We start from the raw sequence: 20,315 nt of genomic DNA on the forward strand, positions 1-20,315 counted from the left end.
AATATATGTAAAGTACAAAAAAAAAAAAAAAATCATGGAAAGGGGGAGGCGGAGATGAATACAAAAGATAGAAAGAAACAAAGTTCAAACTATCACTCCACATAAACTAAACTATAATAACTAATCAATGTCTACTGGGAAATGATGGAGCTTCGTTTGCTTTGACTGTTGCTGTTTGAAGAAAAGGCGCGTTTCAACTTGTTAGTCATGCTTTTGCGTCGTTCAGTGAACTTGGAATCCCGGCGAATACGACGACGAGGAGGTGAACTAGATGTTGTGGATGTAGGTGTTTCTGGGAAAGAGCCAGTTGAGGAGATCAAGGAGGAACCACTGACTGGTTGTTGTTCTTCAGTAATACTTGTTAAATCACAATTGATGCCCACACTAGGTGGCCTGATATCTTGCTTTTCTTCTTGATGATGATCGTCGTGAATAGTTGATTGTTCCCTGGGACTACTCGAAAACACTGGTTTTTCTTCTTCTTTTTTTTCTTCTTCCTCTTCTTCTTCTTCTTCTTCTTCCAATATCACTACTTCTTCAGGTGGTTGTTGTTGTTCCATTTCTTGTAGTTGAGTTTGTTGTTGTTGTTCAATTTCCAAATAACCTGTTGCCAATTGTTGTTCCTGTTCTTCTTCTTCTTGTATTTCTCGTTCCTGAGTTTCAGTAATATCTTGGTTAACGTCAGCTATCAGTAAAAACGATAAAATACATTTAGTTTCATATTCAAGGTACATATGTATATATTTGTATCAATTACCTGGGATGGGATTCTCTTCAATGGTAGTATAATAATGAGACAATAAGGGTTTGGTCCAGAGAGGTTCCAACTGCATCACAGAATAAACACGCAACATTGTTCAATGAATTGATAGTAAAAAAAAAAAAAAAAAAAGAAAAGATAAAAGATAAAGAAAAAGAAAGGGAAAAAAAGGGAAAAATACAGCTTTATATTCATCTACGCCCACATCTAACTCAAATTGAGTTCGAAAAAAAAAATCCCAAATAAGAAGTAAGAGTCAGGTGAGAGAGTGATTTTGAAAAAGAAAACAGCTTTTCCTCTGTGTATATGTACATATATGTATATATAATAATAAAAAAAAACACCGCCACGAAAATGATCATCATCCCTTTCGTTGAATTTTTAATCTTGCCTCTGTTTTTGACATTAGTTTGCAGTAAACAGTAATCATAATAATAATAATATAAATAATGTCACATTGTTTTCATGTAATGTGCAAAGTCATTCACCCCCTCCCCCTCTTTTCACACACTTATTTGCTATATTATGCTTGTTGTAATGGTCTTCCTACTTCCAAGGTTACACTAGCTCCGACATTGCAACCAGCTAATGTCTCCCCATTGAGTCACAAACACCTCTCCCTTTGATCAATCTATAAAAGAGTCAATCATGTTGTCAAACGAGAAATATCATTGGAAGTCTGATGATAAAAAAAAAAACAAAGTTTGTCATAACAAAATATATATATTATATAAAAGTTCAAAAAAAAAGACCCTAACGAACAAAGAATAAAATGGTGATTTCAAGATGCCATGGCAAAGTATTTTTGAGTAGCTGTCAATGCTTGATAACGGACCTGTTGATCCTGATGTGTCATGAGTTCCATGATTTTCTGTTTTGCTCCTACTATTTCCAGTTGTCTAAGTAACGCAAAAAAAAAAAAAAAAAAACATTAATGAATGGGTACACAAAATGATACATACACACGCACATCAGAGTTTTTTTTTTTATTTTTTTTTATTAAACATATACATATTACCTTTTTCCATCCTTTGATACATGTTTGACATATTGTCCTAGATCATGACATGCAATGGCAAGTACAGAAGTTTGTTGAGTCACATTTAGTAAACGAGCAAGTTGCCTAGACGTTACAAAAACAAAAACAAAAAAGTCAGTTCATTATCAGAGTTATTATTGATTCTTTTCTCTTCCGTTAAATACTTGCTTTAGTAATCGATGATCATTTTCATTCAATTTATTTGCATTTTGTTGCCAAAAGACTTCAGACTGATGGGGTGGTGACCACTCTAGCTTGCCAGTTTCCACTTCGGATGCATAAACTTCAAACGTCCTAAAACAAAAAGCATGATAAAGAAAAAAAGAGTTCAATCTTTTCGCTCTATACATCCGTTTTTTTTTTTTTCTCTCCAAAATACTTACGTCAAACTTTGGAAGTTTTCTTGCAATTCTTTTTCGATATAAGCAATATCATCTACCAGTTCTTGATCCGACCATTTCCGTGTACTGAGATGTTGAACAAAGGATAACAAGTCAGCTACTAACATCGCCGCTAAGTTTTGCTTGGGAGCCCGTTCAATCAGATTCTATATAAAGGGTAAGAAAGGATATTTCATCAGTATAAGAAAGTTGGATATCATATTCTTTTACCTTAAAGATGGCCATAGTTATACGAATCACCTTTTCTTTGACGGCTGATTTAGCAATTTCCATCAATGTAGGTATCACATCGTATTTCCTAGATATTTCCCAGAATATCTCTTAGTACTCCATCTTTTTTTTTTGTCTTTTTAAACTTACTCATTGAGATGTCCTGCTATCTTGGATTGGAATGTCAATAACCAAACAGCAAAGAGAACTTCATATGTCTTTTGAGGATTATTGCCATTCTGTAGAAGAATAGAGATCAAACTGATGATATATGCATATACAAAAAAAAAAAATCTGGTTAAAATCACAATCACTACCCTTATCACCAGAATATATCAAACTTACGAATCCATGGCATGAAGAGTTTGCCAAAACACCAATCGATAGGATGGAATATGAAAAAGGCAATTGAGGATCTGAACATTCAAATCAATCACATATGGCTTTTGGCTTTGTAATTGGAAAGTCATCCATCGAAACAATTCTTCAATATCAACATCTCGCTGTTCTGTTGAGCTTCCAAGAAAGAAAGAAAAAGTTAGAAAAATCATCATTTCTTTCTCCCTTGAACCTCATACTTACCAAATTAAAAGTGTGAGAATTTTGCTTGATTGAACTCCAATGAATTCATCATTGATTGACAAAGCTCTAATAGAAAGATAAAAAAAAATAATAATAAAAAAGAATAAGTAAGAAGATCTAGGGCAAAAGAAAAAAGGTAGTATTCACTTTGGATCCCTTACTACTTTTTTTTTTGTAATACTTTACTTGTGAAATGGAAGGAAGGGGTATCCTTGTTTGTATTGACTTGCTTGATGAAAGAGAACAATACGTTCATCTTCGTGTCCTAAAGTATCCATATCAAAAAAAAAAAAAAAAAAAAAATAGATAAGTATCATCCATGAAGCAAGCATTAAAAAAAAGACTATACCGTTTAACATATCTTGAATCAGCACCAACACTTTTTTAACAGCATCCACACGAGCAAGTTTGTTCATCAAATCTAAATACAAGCCAGCATAATGAATACCATGCTAAGATACAAAAAAAAAAAAAAAAAAAAAAAAATTAGTTGATTAGAAAAACAAATTACACCACTAGGTCCTTACTTCACTCATAATGATTTGAATATCTTCAGGAGTTGCTTGCTCCACGTGTTGAATCATAGCCACTTCATCCTCTGTCAATAACCCACTACGTTGATAATCCTAATTCCCCCTCATGGAATTGACAAATATATAAAAAAAAAAGGAGGGAAAAGAAAAGGTTATTGCATAAGAAAAATTAATGAGCGCATAATCTATATCGAATATTCTAATATCTTTTACTTTAAATACTTACCGACCAAGGAAGTGTGGTTTGTTTGATAGTTTGAATGGATTCATCCAAGTAAGGATGGCTAATGACAGAATAACTGGAGGTCACGTTCTCGATCAAGTCTTGCTGACAAGATGAATCGAGAGTGGTATTGTCGTAAGCAGATAACATGATGATTGGTATATGAAGAAGAAGAAGAAGAAAGGTGAAAAAAAAAAAATAAGAAGAGGAATGAAGTAAGGAAAAAAAAAGAAAAAGAAGAAGCAAATTGGAAACAAAGGAGGAGGAGAGAAAGAATTCGTTTCATACAAAAAAATGCGGCCATTCAAATAATTCTGTGTGAATGAAATGAAAAAAGTATTTATTATAATCATGATGAGATGATTTCATTTATTAATCCTTTTTTTAAAAAAAGAAAGAAAGAAAAAAAAAAAGGGAAAATGAAAAATATATATATAAGTAGTGTCATTTAAGATATCATTGATTCATTTCTTCTTTTAGACCTAGATAATAACGTACTCAGTCGTCGTCCTATAACGGATGCTAGTATCACTTTGTTTTCCTCACCACCTATCATCCTCTTTTCTTGTTGTGTGCTTTCATCTTGACTCGTTACATCCTTATTTATCCTATGATCACTTTTATCTAATGGTATAATAATAATAAAGAAAAAAAAATTGAGTTTCAAACAACATTGCATGATAACAAAAAAAAAGTCCTGTTGTTTTGTAGCTTTTTTTTTTTTTTTTTTTTTTTTTTACTTTCTTCTGTAAGAATAGCAGTGTGATCCATAGCATTAAATTCATCACAAACAACAGCAGGATGAGATGATCGTGGATTAGAGTACCATATTTTATGAAGAATGGAAGGTCGCTTAATAAGAGGACGATCATCTATATGAACCTTACTAATATTATCATCATGATGATGATGGTGATGATGATAATGGTGATGATGATGATGATGATGATGATGATGGATCTCATTTGATAGTAATGAAGGCGATGATATTATTGTTGTTGTATTAGGATTCATATTAGTATTATTAGTAGATATTTTGGTGACGGTGGTGTCTTCATCAGTTGCTATGGGATCATCAGAAGGGCTGTTAAGAGACAAGGATGAGTAGTCAGAGGTCAAGTGTAAATCCGTGTCGATAGGTTGAAGATGTTCAATATGAGGTAATTCAACCTTCAAATTACTGTTCAGTGGAAGAGGAGCACCTTGTGAGCTTGTCTTCAAAAAAAAAAATAAGGTTTCGTTGGCTTTGTTTACAAAAGAGAAGAAAAAAAGTTTATTTACCTTGAACTTTTGAAAAAGCGATTCTTTTGTGGAGAGCACTTGATTTTTACCGATTTGGATAAAGGATCGACGTTTCAATTGTTCAGCTAAATTTCTTTTTTCATCCATGAGTGAAATCAAAAGGAAAAAAAAGAAAAAAAAACAAAGAGTCTATTTTCTTGATTTATACCTTTTTGTTGTTATCATTCTGTAGATTGCTGCCTGATGATGCTTCTTCCCTAGAGCGGATTTTCTTTTCCAGGAGATTGCTTACTGATCGATTAGATGAATTGATTTTTGTTTAAAGACACGAGCATCGTAACGGTAATCGTTCCTTTAGATGTTTTTCTATTATTATCAAAAAAGAGAAAGAGAGAGAGAGAGAAAACAGTTATTTTATGTATTTTACTAGATGCATCTCAAGGAGTAAAAAAAAAAAAAAAAAAAAAAAAAAAAAAAAAAAAAAAGACTTCTCTTATTAAATGACTAACAGAAAAAAAAAGATATATTCTATTATGAACAAACAATCTAGGAGAGTCCTACTAAAAGAAATATCAAACGGAAACTATTAGAGTCTGTGTGTGTATATTTGTGTGTGGGTAAAAAAAAAAAAAAAAAAAAAAAAAAAAAAAAAAGTGATAATGGTTTGTTCTTTCACCGCCAGAAGGAAAAAGGGGAAAATAAGAGGGGGCCATGACCATGTGACACAAAACCTTAAACGTTTACTCATATGATCAGATGGTTGATTTGAAAGTTAAACACAAACAAATAACAAACTCCAAAAAAAAAAAATAATAAACAAATTGATGAACAAATAAGCAAACAAATAAGCAAATAAGAATGTTAGGAACAAAAGTAATAGTTGGAACAAAAAAAAAAAAGATAGGCAAAAAGGTAAAATCATTGTGGAATATCCTGTTTTGTTTTTGTTTTTTTTTATTTTGCTTTCGTTATAGAAGACAAAGGTGATTTGTCAAAAAAAAAAAAGATAAATCTATTTTTTTTCAACACTTTGTGTCACTACATGTCAGTTGGTTTTATCCAAAAACAGCATTATCCACATGGTTTTGACGCCTTGTCAAAACAAGTCTATCGTTTATCAAAACATCGAATCAATCTATATAAGAAAAAAAAACATAAGATGATCGTTTTTTTTTTATTGTAAATATAGGGACAAGAAGAAAAAATACAATCGTAAACAATAATAATAGAGATACTAATCTGATAAAACAAGTATGTGAACAATGTGTGTTGATAAACTAAACTAGATTGAGATAAGAAGGGGGGATTGAATGATAAGGAAGTATGATGATACAAATGTATGTATATATATATATGCAACATGAAAAAAAAAGAATATAACAATAATACTAATAATGATAAAAAAAATGATGTAAGGAATAGAGAGAGCAGAAGAAGTGAGAGGAAGAGAGAATGCAAAATAATATGAAGATAAGCTATTGAAGTATACAATAAGATGATGATGAAGAAGAAAAAGTATTGGTAGTTGATTTCGATATAGGATCTGTTGATACTGATTGAGAATGATCGACCATGGATTTCTTTTTACTGGGAGATGATGATGATGAATTCAAATAATGATGATGATAATGGAAACCTGGTGAATTTGTGGTATCGTTTCCTCGTCGTAAAGGAGTATTCAAGGATGGAGGTGTTGAAGCTTCCAAACAGTAAGATAAACGACGTTTTGTTCCTGCAGTGGTATTTGTCGCTGTCGATAAAATATCCAATCCATTCGATGATTGTTGATTCTTTTCCTTTTGATTGGCTTTTTCGATTTCCCACTGTTGAAGATTTTGTTTCATTTGCTGAACGGTAAATGAGAGTTCTACAAAAAAAAAAAAAAAAGGAATGATAAAGTGAGTTAACATAATATATATATATTAAAAGGACTTACCTGGTAGTAAATCAGAGACAGAAGTAAATAAATCTAGAGCCACAAAGCGAATAAATCCAATTTGACATTCTTCCAAAATGATTTTTGTCCTATCATTTGCTGCTTGAACAGGCATACCCAATTCACGTTCCAAATCACCTTGAGAAGCGAATTCTTCCACTAAAAGTTCAGCCCATTCTTTACCACGACGAAAAGGTCTTGTCACATTGCTGACATCGGCACATTTGATCAATGCTGTACATAATAACATCGGATCTATTGTTTGTTGATGTTGTAAAGTGGTTGCAGCATTTTTAAATTTGGTCACATAATCATTGTTGAGAGCCATATCAGTTGCAAGAATACTGGAAATAATGATTTGTCGAAAGCATTGATAATCATCACCTGTCCACCATTGATCTAAACCATGTTTTTTGATTAATTGGAAGAGAGTCATCGAATGTAGTGATTCCAATACAGAACGATCATTGTACATCACAGCTAAAGGGGTTCTTGAATTGATTAAAAACATATTGTTCACACCAGGGTGACCAGCGTCATGTCCAATAGCAGATAACAATAAGGCAAAAGCGTGTTTAGGTTCCATTTTGTTCTTTCCATTGGATGATCGACATGACAGGATTTCCAATTGACACAAGAAATAATAAATACATTGTAAAACATCTACGGCATGAGCAAAATTGTGGTAAGGATTATCATCATGATATGCATTGGCTAAATCAATGATGAAATCATAAAGTTGATCTACATGATAAATTGTAATAATAATTAAAAAAAAAAAATAAGTTTCAAATAAATATTTTGTTCATCCCATGGCTCCCTATTTCCCTCCCTTTTCCCGGTTTCCCCCCTTTTTTTTTATTTATTTGATATACCTTGAGTGACAGTAAGATGAGATAATTCTGGTGAAGTCAAAGTCATTTCAAATATAAGATAAACACAATGAATCAATTCATCACGATTGAATTCAAAAGGTGAAAAATCCCATTGTTTTAGTTTGACTTTCAATTCATCAGCTTGTCGACTATTAAATAATATATGGTGACGAAATTAGAAAAAATAGTAATATATTATGTGATGATTTTACCTTGAAAGTGGTATATATTTAGTTGGAAAGGGTAAAGGAGGAGCATAAATATCCATCATCACTTTAGTCAATCTATTAAAAAAAAAAAAGTTGGTTATAAATCAAAAAAAAAAAAAAAGAGAAAAGAAAGAAAAAAAGAAAAAAAATAAAACTTACTGAATATCTTTTGTAACAATTTCTTTAAATCGATGATTGATATCTTCAGGTTGAATGCTTGGTAAAAAGTAATAATCATCTTGATGTAATTTAGTAGCAGTGGCAATTTCCAAAGTAGTAGTTGAATTGGAGGTGGAAGAGGTAGTAGAAGAAGTGGTTGGAGACTCGGGTCCCTGTCGGCGATGTAATTTCTAATAAAAAAAAAAAAAATAAAATAAAATAAAAAAAAAAGTAAGAGAGAGACAACACATATTAATAAATCATTCGATATAAAAATAAAAATAAAAAAAGAAAGAAAGAATTGGGGGGGGGGAGGGGAAGGAAGTGAATAACAAATTATATTAATTTACCAAGAATAATGTTTGAATAACAGGTAAATATAAAGGTTTGCGTAAGAAATCAGTAGCACCAGCATGAAGACAATCCAGCATAAAAGTAGAACTTGATTCCATAGAACATACTATGTTAAGATAAAATAAAATGAATAAATAATAATAATAATAAAAGCCGAAGTTATCCGAATTTTTTTTTTTATTACCTATCAAAGGGTATTGAATAAAATGTTGAGATAATCGTTTTATCCAACCAAGTCGACAATCCAACGTTGCTGTATAAGAACTACTAGATGAACTAACAGAGACTTGATCATCAGGTTCTTGTACCATATCCAAATCCATAAAGAAAAGTGTATTATGATGATATTTTTGTTGTTGTAAATCCAAATAACTTTCATCATATTCTAGTGAAATCACTATTTTTTTTTAAAAAAAAAAAATTAATATATAATAATAATAATAATATATATAACAATTTATACCTTCTCCAAAGACAGAAGTCAAGGTATCTATATAAGGATAAGCTAATTTGCTATAGTAGTTTTGAGTTGGCTCTAATATCACAAGTGTACATTGGGAAGAGTCCATAATATTGTGATGTCAAGATACCCTAAAGTGGCGTAATGGTAGGAAGTGACCTTAGGATGGGATAAGTTATATGTATTTTGTGTGTGTGTATGACAGAGAAAGAATATGTATGTGTACGTGGTGATGGTGTATATTGTATATAAAATATATAGTTATGTATATATAGAGATATTCTGTATATGTAATGAATAGAAAAAGAAAGAAAGAAAGAAAGAAAGAAAAAAAGAAAGATAGAAAAAAGAAAAAAAAAAGTGAAAAAAAGGGGAAGAAGAGGAAGAGGAAATGGAAAAGGAAAGAGTGAGACGAATGAAAAAGAAAGAAAGAGAGAGAGAGAGAAAAGAAAGAGAGACCAAAAAAAAAAAAAAACCTTTATTTTCGACCTTTTTTTCACACTCAAAAAAAAAAAAACGAACATGGTCACATTTTTGGTAGTTACACTAAACGAGAGACATACACAACAACAACAACAACAACAACAACAAAAAAAGGAGGGAGACAAAAAAAAAAAAAAGCCCACGTGGCTAATCTGAACTTTAAAAAAAAAGTCTCTTTTATTGACAAAAAAGGGAGGAGAACATAAAATATGATTTTCACCAATGATTACTATTACTACTACTATGACTACTACTACCTACATAACTTTCAGCTAAAAGTCCATCATTGGAAGGATTATATGTAAACCCAGCAAATTGTTCTTGCATTGTCTTGGAAATATGAGTTTCGTCAACAAGGGATTCCAAAGGTGCTTCGGAAGTAAATTCTTCATCAAAATTTGTTGTATCATATTGGTTTTCTACACTAGGTTTAAAAGGTGCTTGTAATTTCTTTTGTAATAATAATCGCCAATCTATATGTTTTGCAAAGAAAGGATGATTCTTGATATCTGCTGAACCATGATTGCCTAATCGTTCTTCTGGATCTCTTGTTAATAATCCACGTAATAAAGATTTTGCATCTTCTGATATATCATCTGGAAATCGTAATTCATCTTGTAAAATTTTACGATACATTTCATTTGTATTTTCATCATAAAAAGGAGGAAGTCCAGTCATCATTTCGTATAACAATACACCCAATGTCCACCAATCTACTGTTTTACTATAACCTTGTCCAAGTAGTAATTCTGGTGCCAAATATTCTGGGGTGCCACAGAAAGTATTGGTCCGTTCGTTTTCTTTCATGTTCAATTTACATAATCCGAAATCGCAGAGCGCAATATGTCCATTGTAATCAATCAAAATATTTTCGGGTTTCAAATCACTAGTTTTTTTTTTTTTTTTTTTTTTTTTTTAAAAAAAAAAAAAAAAAGTCAATAATATATAGAAAAGGGAAATCAATTTTTTTTTTTTTTTTTTTTTTTTTTTACCGGTAAACCACATTGAAGTCATGCAAACATTCCAGGGCTGAGAAGAGTTCCGCTGTATAAAACCGAGATCGTTCTTCATCAAATCGTCCCTCCACTTGCAAATGATGAAAAAGTTCACCACCATTGATAAAAGCCAATACCAAATAAAGTTTATCAGGACTTTGAAATGCAAATTTCAAAGGTACAATGAATGGATTTCGAATCTTGGCTAATACCGTCTTCTCTGCCATCGTATGTGTCACTTCTGATCGGGAGATAATACGTGATTTCCGTAGTACCTTCATAGCATAAATTCGATTTGTATCCTTCTTGCGCACCACATATACTTTACCAAAACTACCACGACCAATCACACGTAATAAATCAAAAGAATCAAATGCTATAGGTGATGTTTGCTATAATAATAATAATAATAATAATATATTAGTCTCTTTTTTTTTCTCTTTTTTTTCTTTTTTAATACCTGTTGTGGTTTATAACATAATTGTACATGCATCATCCCAGTACCACCAGTTATTTGTAATACTTGATCATCTAATCTTGTTGAATCAAAATTTGGTTGTAATTTGACACTACCCAAAAAATAGTCCGCAAGTTTTGTTGTTGTTGTTGTTGTTGACTGACTGTTATTATTGTTATGATGACGCTCGATTGTTTCAGGAGGAGGGCGTAAGTATATGGAGATGGATACATCGGAACTTCTAGACACATCACTATAGATATAAATAGATAAAAAAAAAAGTTTAGTAGTTTAGTTGATACATATAAAAATAGATTCAGATTATTCTTCCCCGACATACACGCATACACTTACAAATGAGCCCTGTATTGATAAATTGGATTTTGTGTATCACCGCCAAGAGCATCAATCAATATTTCATTCTTGTCGAATTCTAATACCACATAAGGTAGCCACCAATGTTGTTTTCGAGTCAAAGAGTCACGATTACGTGGTAAAGGTTGTATAGGTGGAGGTGGAGGTAAATTAATTTGAGAAGGTATAGTAAGTCCTTGAGCATCACATACTCGAATAAGTAATACACCTGAATATGGTTCAGAAGGTGAAGAAGGTGAAGATAATATTGGAGATATTGTTTTAGTATTTGTTGATGATGCTGTAATGGTATTGCTACTATTTCTACTGGATGAGTCTCTTCCTGACGACGTAGGTGATAATGAGTTGATAGCAGCCGTTAACGATGTTGAGATTCCTTCCTTGGTTTCCTTGGCTTCCTTTTCTATTGGTATGAATAGAGTAAAATAAATAAAAAAAATAACATAATAACATCTAAAACATATTTTAATAATAGTTTCTCATCTTACTTCTTGTACCCGGTAATTTCCAAGAATTCATATTATATGTCGTATAACAACAATTGAACCAATGTAACCAAAAGTATAGAGAGAGAAAACGATATATATATATATATATATACCCTCTAACACAGAGATAATATAATAATATAAAATAAAAAATAAAAGTCGGTATAAAAGTAAATGTAAAGAAAGAAAGACCTACAAGAAAAAAAGATAAAAAAAATTCTTTTGCTTTGGCAACGGATTGAAAGTTGAGTTCGGGATTGCAAAATCAAGTGAACCCTTTCAACTTCCTTTCATTTCAAAATTGTCATCATCCAATTGATATGACAAGTTATATTATAACAAGATAATCAAAAATAAAAATAAGTTTCATTTCATAAACATTTTGACAGTAAAAAAAAATAAAAAGTGTTTTATTGGGATAAAAATTTCATAGTATTGAGTGATTGAAATGATAAAAAGGAAGATGAATAATCTAAAGTAAAAGATGAACGAGACCATCGAGACCATACTAAATAATAATAATAAATAATAATAAGTAAAATCATTTTCTTCTTAATCATTCTATATTACTTACACCAAAAAGAGCACTTTCTACCTAACCATTTCCCTACAAAAGGAAATATTACTAAGGAACAAAGAGCATTCAATTGAGCTATATTTTCTTCCCATTGTGCTTCAGCATCATATTCGCTATCTTCACTATAATCATCATCAAAAGAGGATTCTTGACTATTATCATCTACTCCATCAATACTTAAATCAGAATCAATATAATCAGTTGTTTGTCTATCAATAAAACTGGTCATTATTTTGGTATTTCTATAAATAAAAAAAAAAAAAAGAAGAAGAAGAAAATGAGTATAAAAATAATATAAATGTATAACATGAAACTTAACTTGCCTTGTGGTGGTATTGTAAAGAAATGACAAGAAACAAAAAAAAAAAAAAAAAAGGATAAGAGAAAGAAAGTAAAGAAAGAAAAAAAAAATTGAAAGACGGAGATTGGTTTTCCATACTTTTTTACTTACTCTTTTTTTTTCCTTGGCTCTTTTTCTTTTCTTTTCTTTTTTTTTTTTTTTGAACTAATAAATGGATACCAAACTTGCTTCTCGACTTGAGTTAATAGCTGATAATACTTTAACAGCTGTATTTGAACGTAATAGATTAAAAGAACTAGGGTAATGTCAATAAGAAAAATAAAAAGATGATATCCTAGTTATTTTATTTAATCTTTCTTGCCAAGATTTTCATTCTTTACTATTTCCTTTTTTTTTTTTTTAATTAGGTTAAATTATGACAAAAATGAAAAAACAATAGAAAAGAATATGAAGCAACTTCGTGAAGGTATAACCTCTTTGGAACAAGAATTATCTAATGAAGAACAATCTGGCACTACGTAAGTTTTGAAATATTTATAAAAGAGCTATTTTTAACCATTGTTTCTGATTTAGAAATACCAAACAACATGAAGATCAATTAATCCAAATACAAGTTAAAGTAGATAAATTGGATGCTTTATTATCACCCACAGGCAATCATCATTCTAGAGATCAATTACTTGGTAATCAAAATAGTATTAAATTCTTATCAACTTCCGAACAAGTGGATCCTACCAATTTAGAAAATGATCAAATCTTACAATTACAGCAACGAATTATTGATGGTATTAATTTTTAATCATATCGTCTCATATATATAGATATACTAAGCATTACATTTATATAATATATATATAGATCAAGATGAAAATTTAGATCATTTATCTTTAGCAATTGGACGACAAAGAGAATTAGGTTTAATGATTGGTGATGAATTAGATTCTCATGTACAATTGATTGATGAAACTGAAATGTTGGCAGATAGAACAGATGAAAGATTACGACGTGCAAGAAGAAAATTAGATTATGTTGGTCGAAAAGTGAAAGATAATAGTAAGTGAATCATTTTGAAAATTAAATTAAAAAAAAAAAAATAATTGATCTTTTATTATTATTATTATTATTATTAGAATCTGTCTGTATTGTCATTGCCTTGATATTTGTATTCTTTGTACTTGTAGCATTATTCCGATAGTTATCTCTTTTCCTCTTTTAATCTTTTATAATAAAAAATAATAAAAAAAAAAATAAAAATTTATCCATTTTTCTATAAGATGAATCAAGTTGATTATTTTTTTTTTTTTTGATATTTTTACAGTGTTTTCATAGTTTTTTGTTGGGTCACAAGAAAATAGTTTCCTAAAATGGATGTCGCATTACCACTCCAAAGATTGTTGGTAGAATATGTCAAAACACATTGATTGATGATTGATGATGATACAGTATATTAATCATTCTCTTCTTTTTTTTCAAATTTCCTTTGGTGTTTTCAATTCAAAATGAATAATCAATCTGTATACAGCAACATATAAAAAATATATGTTATCACCTCTTCATGAGAATGGTATTTAATACAGGTAAGTTAAAAATAAATATATAAATATAAAAAAAAAATGGATATTGTTGACTAAATATATATATATATTATGATATTCAAAATACTCAATGAAACTACTGTCACTCCTTTTCTTCTTCTTGTATTCAATTTGGATTATGCAACTATACTTTATTTTTTCTTTTTTCTTATTGTCATCTATTTTTTTCTATCCTTACTATTATATTTTTTTATTTCCTATTTTTGCGATATCTTATTGCTGAAATTCCGTCATTTCATTATTAGATAAATATCGGTCCTAATTATAGTTAATAAATATCATCGAAAATAAAAGCAAGTTTAAATGTTCAAAAATGGCTTTTCTATTGTTATACGATCGACCATCAGCATCTCTCTTTTGACATTTGGTTTATTTGAATCTCCGTTTGAGGTGTGATTGATGACAAATGAGATCTCTTTGCCACCTAACCACTTTTTTTCCTTTTTTTTTTTTTTTTTTTTTCTTTTTTTTTTTTTTTTATCTTTATTTACTTACACTGACCATATTCTCATCAACATAATGTCACCGTCAAAAGAAGAGATTCCTAATAATGCCAATGAACACTGTCCTGTATGTATATATATATATATATAAGATAGATTTATAAAAGACAACTAATTCATATTATTATATAGGGACCCGAAAGCGAAAAGGCAGGAAAAGAAGATGCTTGTGCTGGTTGTCCCAATCAACAAATATGTGCTACCACTCCTAAAGGACCTGATCCAGGTATGAAATGATATTATACTTAAAAACATTTCAATTACTAAACTTTTTTTTTAAAAAAAATCTCTTTCTTCTTTTTATGAAACAGATCTCCCAGCTATTAACGAAAGAATGAAACATGTTCAACACAAGATCCTTGTACTCTCCGGTAAAGGTGGTGTTGGTAAATCCAGTTTTACTTCACAACTAGCGTTTGCATTATCACAGGATGAGGATCGACAAGTAGGTGTGATGGATATCGATATATGTGGTCCTTCTGTACCAACAATTATGGGTGTGGCAGGTGAACAGATCCATCAAAGTAACACAGGTTGGCAACCAGTTTATGTACAAGAGAACCTTGGTGTAATGAGTATTGGATTCATGTTAGCTGACCAGAACGATGCTGTGATTTGGCGTGGACCTAAGAAGAATGGACTGATCAAACAATTCCTTCGAGACGTAGAATGGGGCAAGTTGGATTACTTATTGGTTGATACACCACCTGGTACTTCTGATGAACATCTTTCTGTATCAACTTATTTGAAACCAAGTGGTGTGGATGGTGCTGTTATTGTCACTACACCTCAAGAAGTGGCTCTGCAAGATGTACGTAAAGAAATTGATTTTTGTCATAAGGCTGGTATTCCTATTTTGGGCCTAGTGGAAAATATGTCTGGTTTTGTGTGTCCAAATTGTCAAGGTGAATCCGTCATTTTTCCTCCTACTTCTGGTGGTGCTCAAGCTTTGGCTGAAGAATTAGGTATTACTTTACTAGGTCGTATTCCATTGGATCCTCGAGTGGCTAAAAGTTGTGATATGGGTATTTCTTTCTTGGATGAATATCCCGATTCACCTGCATGTGCTGCTTTTGAACATATTATTGAAAGTAAGTAGAATAATAATAATAATAATAACATTCATCATACAAATATATATATATACTCATTTTCTTTCTCTTCTTCTTTTTTTTTATAGAACTACAAGGATTAGTAGAATAGATACACACTTTATTTCATTATTTTATTATTATTATTTTTCTTTCTTTATTTTGTATAATAGTCACCTTTTATTATTTTTTTTTTCTCATTCCCGAAATAAACAATATATTTTCTTCCTCCTTCTGAATGTACTTTGATGGATCATGCATAGATACAGTATTCCCAGTTGTCAAGAATAACCAACCACCTAGAACCTATGTTCGGAGGCCAAAAATTATCTTTCTTCGTTTTGATTGTGTGAAAAAAAAAAAAAAAAAACCAACTGAACTTTTTGTTTCTTTTTTTTTTTTATTATTCTTTTTCTTTCACTTTTTTTTTTTTTCTTTTTTCTTTTTTACTCTAATGATATTACCAGTTCGCTTATCTACACCATGTCGTCATTTATCCTCTTGTATAAGTCGATCGGTTTCCACAAAAGCTTCTGAGAGGCCTTTAGCACAGTCGTTTTATGATGACAAGATTGTAACGGTAAAGTTTTATTAAGAGTAAAAAAAAAAAAAAAAAAAAAAAAAAAAGAAAGATCGATATCGATGGAATACTCATAACCATTTTCACTTTTTTTAGTATGCAAATAAGCCTATCAAACCTGTAACCTTGAATCAATTAGTTCGATTTGGACAACCACCTTTATCAAAAGCAACATTAAGAGATTGTGCTCTGTATGCAAGAACTGAATTACCAGTACGACTAGCAAGACGAGTACGTGCCTTCCAAACTCTTCCTTTCATTGTTGGTACTAATCCATATATAAAGGAAATATACAAACTTTATTATGACTCTTTTGAAATGTTGGAACAATATTCTCATAGCCGTGACGATGCTGATGATATGGAATTTGCTGAAAAGCTGAAGAATTTGGTGGAACGACATACTGACAATATTCCTACTTTAGCAAGAGGTAAGAAGAATAAGAATGATGAATTATTTTGATTTATTTACAAATCATGTTTTTTTTTTATTTTTTTTTTTATTTTTTTTATTTTTTTATTTTTTAGGCTTTCTTGAATGCAAACAATATATGAACAATCACGATATGGCGACATTTTTGGATGATATGATTAAAGCAAGGATAGGCATACGACTGATTGCTGAACAATGCATTGTATTGACACAACATTCTCAAACACATATGACACCAATTGATATGTCAGATAATGCAACAAAAACTAATGGATATATTGGCATCATCGATACCCAACTTCAACCAAGTCAACTTGTACAACATTGTGCCAATTTTGTTGCTGAACTGTGTGAATTCAACTATGGACAAAGTCCAGAAACTATCATCAATGGTCATACCGATACAAAATTTACTTATGTACCTGTCCATCTGGAATATATCTTGACAGAACTCTTGAAAAATTCTTACAGAGCCACCGTAGAACATGCAAAAGAAATTGGATTACTCGACCCTCCTCCCATTGAAGTGACTATCAGTCAAAGTAAAGAAGAAATTGGTATTAGGATTCGTGATCAAGGTAGCGGCATCAACGAAGAAGATCTTAGCAAGGTATTTGAATACTCCTACACAACCGTAACTCGACCTGGCGATGAGGAATATGGTGATGATGATTCTAGTATCTTTAGCGGTATGGCTCTTATGGCAATGCAAAGTGGTGTAGGTGGTCCCTTGGCTGGTTTGGGGTAAGGAAATAATCATTATGATATTTTGATTTATTAGAATTTTATTTTCATTTTTTATTCATTTTTTTTTTTTTTTTCGTTTGATAGATACGGTTTACCTTTGGCAAGAATGTATGCTAGATATTTCGGTGGTTCTTTAACGCTTGTATCCATGAATGGTTATGGCTGTGATGTCTTCCTCAAACTAAAACATATTGATGAATCTTTAGCCGAAGGATTAGAAATTTAGTATAGCAGTAGTTAAATAGATATTTAGATAGACTCCCTTTCTTTCTTTCTTTTTTTTTTTCTTTTATTGGAAATTTGTAATCTCCATCTACTTCTATCCATTGATACTACTGTTGTTATCATCCCTTTTTTCTGAACCAATAAATACATATCTTTTTTTTTTTTTTTGTCTTTATATATATATATATATGCTGAAATGATAATGTTAATGAGTGATTGAAAATATTGGTGTCGTAACAACAATAAATATAGTGATGGAAGATGACTTTTATTTTATTAAAAAAGAATGGAAAAACTAACTATAAATATATACTATATATCAAATAAGAGCTAATACTGACTACATAAAAAGAATAAACATGATATAAAAAAAAATGAGAGGGAAGAGAGAGAGACCAACCATACTAGGAGAAGATCATCAAAAGGATACTTTTGTATGCCTTTATACTAAATATCTATATATTCGATCTATTGTAAACACTATTATCTATCCATCCAGTTGATATAGTTGTACATTTGTCTAGTTGTCCCAGTCGTATCATCACCTATTCGTACTCTATTAACGCAAAAACGAGCATAAAAAAAAAAAAAGAAATAGAATGGAAAAGAATGAGGAATAGAGATTATTGATCGTATGTTGAGTTTACTTAATTTTTATCTTGACCCTGAAGCCATGATACCGTGATGTTGTTCCTTTTGCATTATCCTATGCGCATCCATCGTTTATCCGTTCTATTCATTTTGTCGAGCAGTAATTCGTCATTGTTGGTAAAAGCATGTACTTTAATAGGTGATTCCTTTTAATAACATCCTATAAGGTTCAATTGGATAAAATAGAGAGTCAATATAGAATCGTAATCCTCAGAGATGAGTCTAAATTACCAGTTTCACGTAAAGCATAACGCTGCTGCTGTTGTTGTTGCTGTTATGGAAAAATCATACCAAGTATTGTCCGCGAGTCGTTTTTCGTCACACATAAATAGATCACAAAAAAAAAAAAAAAAAAAAACATGTATCCATTCTTTTATTGATAATATCAAATGGAATTGGTTAATAAGGAAGACCATTTCCCTGCTGCCATCCAATCCCCAAAGTTCGAATCTTTATAATCCAATTGAAACTAAGAAAGAAAGGAAAAAAAAAAAATAGAAATACTGTAGAAGGATAAACTTGACAAATATCACAATAAATATACGTTGTATTTTACTTTGTTCATAATAATTGCATCATTGTAGAAAAGAAGTGATATAATCCAGAAGAAAGTATTCAAAAAGAAGGGGAAGGAAAAAAAAAAAAAAAAAAAAAAAAGAGGCAAAAAAAAAAGTCAGCGTCAAAGGAAAATAAATCAACCGAAATTAACATAATGTATAAAATTGAATCAGTAGATTCTTCAATAAATACACTTCCAAACCAAACAAAACTTAATACTCAATAAGAATAAAAGAAATCAATTCCAATAATAAAAAATGTTTATTGGTAGAATCAAAAATCAACGAACTAATTAAAAGAAAAGAAATGTCGGCGATCGAAATAGAAGGATTGGCTTTATAATGATGTTACGGGTGTACGTTACAAAACGGCTCGCTTAGCTCAGTTGGTTAGAGCGTGGTGCTAATAACGCCAAGGTCACAGGTTCGACCCCTGTAGTGAGCATTCATTTTTATTTTTTTCTCGTATATTAACTGATTTTCAATTCATCCAATCAGTTGTTAAGAATCTTTTTGTTATTTGTGTGATGATTTGATTTATGTAGTTGATGGATACTATTATTAATATTGTTAAGTGATTTTTTGGTTGTTAAGGCCAAAATTGAAAAAGTAATTTGGATGATTGAAAGATAATGAGTTAAATAGTGAGCACCAGTACTTGATTACGCAAGTACACGTATAAAGCATTGAGTAAAATAAAATACTGTATATCTTTCCTGATAGTATCAAAAAGATCATGAGCATAATAACTTTCAAAGTCCGTATTTTTTTTTTTTTTTTTTATTTTTTAGATATGCGGTAATTTTTATTTTCTTTTTATTTCTTTCCTTTCTTTATACAATTTTAGTTATAGTATATCAATTACTAGTCTTTAGTAGTTATATTTTTATTTAATAAAACTTTTTATTTTATTCCAACTACTTTGTTACACGTCAATGTAATTGATTCTATCTTACGATGTATTTTTTTTCTTCTTTTTTATTTGTGAATGCATTCTTTAGTTTTATTTTACGCATATCGTTACGAAATACGCTGATACGACAGAGATAAAATAAAAAAAAAAAAGTAAAGTAAAGAAAAATAAAGGTCCATTGCATATTTGGAAGACAGGAGTTTGATAAAAACTGTTCTGTCTTGCTATAAGGTACAAAGAGAGCCAATCAAAAGAGATAATCCACAAATACAATGGAGATGGGATGGGAAGGATGTTTTTTTATTATAAAAAATAAGATATAAATTGACTGAAAGACTAATAATAAAAAAAAAAAAAGGAAA

The 20,315-nt window shown here is 30.4% G+C and overlaps 9 protein-coding genes and 1 non-coding gene across 10 annotated transcripts; 4 read left to right on the forward strand and 6 right to left on the reverse strand.

The window, feature by feature from the left end:
- Positions 1-16: 16 nt before the first annotated feature.
- BX664DRAFT_328143 (uncharacterized protein) lies at positions 17-883 on the reverse strand. Its single transcript, XM_051544551.1, has 2 exons — positions 758-883; positions 17-685 (listed from the first exon to the last, which is right to left on the reverse strand). The coding sequence occupies exons 1-2, from the start codon at positions 852-854 to the stop codon at positions 132-134; spliced, it is 651 nt and encodes a 216-aa protein (XP_051401234.1). The 5' UTR covers positions 855-883; the 3' UTR covers positions 17-131.
- A 491-nt stretch (positions 884-1,374) lies between these two features.
- On the reverse strand, positions 1,375-3,992 carry BX664DRAFT_357292 (ATPase, V1 complex, subunit H). The gene is made up of 12 exons (XM_051547941.1): positions 3,752-3,992; positions 3,520-3,618; positions 3,342-3,444; positions 3,179-3,257; positions 2,993-3,058; positions 2,756-2,926; positions 2,561-2,671; positions 2,411-2,498; positions 2,183-2,346; positions 1,964-2,093; positions 1,779-1,879; positions 1,375-1,659 (listed from the first exon to the last, which is right to left on the reverse strand). The coding sequence occupies exons 1-12, from the start codon at positions 3,896-3,898 to the stop codon at positions 1,542-1,544; spliced, it is 1,377 nt and encodes a 458-aa protein (XP_051401235.1). The 5' UTR covers positions 3,899-3,992; the 3' UTR covers positions 1,375-1,541.
- Positions 3,993-6,155: 2,163 nt separating this feature from the next.
- Positions 6,156-9,368, reverse strand: BX664DRAFT_328152 (uncharacterized protein). The gene is made up of 8 exons (XM_051544552.1): positions 8,987-9,368; positions 8,708-8,920; positions 8,520-8,629; positions 8,170-8,360; positions 8,014-8,085; positions 7,802-7,950; positions 6,927-7,670; positions 6,156-6,857 (listed from the first exon to the last, which is right to left on the reverse strand). The coding sequence occupies exons 1-8, from the start codon at positions 9,090-9,092 to the stop codon at positions 6,466-6,468; spliced, it is 1,977 nt and encodes a 658-aa protein (XP_051401236.1). The 5' UTR covers positions 9,093-9,368; the 3' UTR covers positions 6,156-6,465.
- Positions 8,966-9,549, reverse strand: BX664DRAFT_94569 (uncharacterized protein). Its single transcript, XM_051549804.1, has one exon. It carries the CDS (start codon positions 9,505-9,507, stop codon positions 9,115-9,117), a length of 393 nt encoding a protein of 130 aa, XP_051401237.1. The 5' UTR covers positions 9,508-9,549; the 3' UTR covers positions 8,966-9,114.
- A 71-nt stretch (positions 9,550-9,620) lies between these two features.
- BX664DRAFT_357295 (kinase-like domain-containing protein) lies at positions 9,621-11,970 on the reverse strand. Its single transcript, XM_051547942.1, has 5 exons — positions 11,782-11,970; positions 11,273-11,696; positions 10,922-11,171; positions 10,459-10,853; positions 9,621-10,352 (listed from the first exon to the last, which is right to left on the reverse strand). Exons 1-5 carry the CDS (start codon positions 11,810-11,812, stop codon positions 9,683-9,685), a joined length of 1,770 nt encoding a protein of 589 aa, XP_051401238.1. The 5' UTR covers positions 11,813-11,970; the 3' UTR covers positions 9,621-9,682.
- Positions 11,971-12,157: 187 nt separating this feature from the next.
- Positions 12,158-12,724, reverse strand: BX664DRAFT_328156 (uncharacterized protein; the record flags this gene model as incomplete). Its single annotated transcript, XM_051544553.1, has 2 exons — positions 12,682-12,724; positions 12,158-12,600 (listed from the first exon to the last, which is right to left on the reverse strand). A coding segment is annotated over exon 2 (236 nt), but the record flags the coding sequence as incomplete, so codon positions are not given.
- A 431-nt stretch (positions 12,725-13,155) lies between these two features.
- Positions 13,156-13,854, forward strand: BX664DRAFT_364632 (uncharacterized protein; the record flags this gene model as incomplete). The annotated part of the gene is made up of 3 exons (XM_051548430.1): positions 13,156-13,177; positions 13,518-13,712; positions 13,790-13,854. 3 exons carry the CDS (start codon positions 13,156-13,158, stop codon positions 13,852-13,854), a joined length of 282 nt encoding a protein of 93 aa, XP_051401240.1.
- Positions 13,855-14,723: 869 nt separating this feature from the next.
- BX664DRAFT_378530 (cytosolic Fe-S cluster assembly factor NBP35) lies at positions 14,724-16,090 on the forward strand. The gene is made up of 4 exons (XM_051548831.1): positions 14,724-14,824; positions 14,890-14,983; positions 15,069-15,848; positions 15,938-16,090. Exons 1-4 carry the CDS (start codon positions 14,774-14,776, stop codon positions 15,958-15,960), a joined length of 948 nt encoding a protein of 315 aa, XP_051401241.1. The 5' UTR covers positions 14,724-14,773; the 3' UTR covers positions 15,961-16,090.
- Positions 16,091-16,238: 148 nt separating this feature from the next.
- Positions 16,239-17,994, forward strand: BX664DRAFT_277299 (mitochondrial pyruvate dehydrogenase kinase). Its single transcript, XM_051541360.1, has 4 exons — positions 16,239-16,428; positions 16,525-16,858; positions 16,956-17,604; positions 17,692-17,994. Exons 1-4 carry the CDS (start codon positions 16,303-16,305, stop codon positions 17,831-17,833), a joined length of 1,251 nt encoding a protein of 416 aa, XP_051401242.1. The 5' UTR covers positions 16,239-16,302; the 3' UTR covers positions 17,834-17,994.
- Positions 17,995-19,411: 1,417 nt separating this feature from the next.
- On the forward strand, positions 19,412-19,485 carry BX664DRAFT_t45. The gene has a single exon. It is a non-coding gene; the product is annotated as a tRNA-Ile (tRNA).
- The last annotated feature ends 830 nt before the right edge of the window (positions 19,486-20,315 follow it).

This window comes from Halteromyces radiatus, assembly GCF_025201355.1.
Source record: "Halteromyces radiatus strain CBS 162.75 chromosome Unknown BX664scaffold_3, whole genome shotgun sequence".
Taxonomy (NCBI): domain Eukaryota; kingdom Fungi; phylum Mucoromycota; class Mucoromycetes; order Mucorales; family Cunninghamellaceae; genus Halteromyces; species Halteromyces radiatus.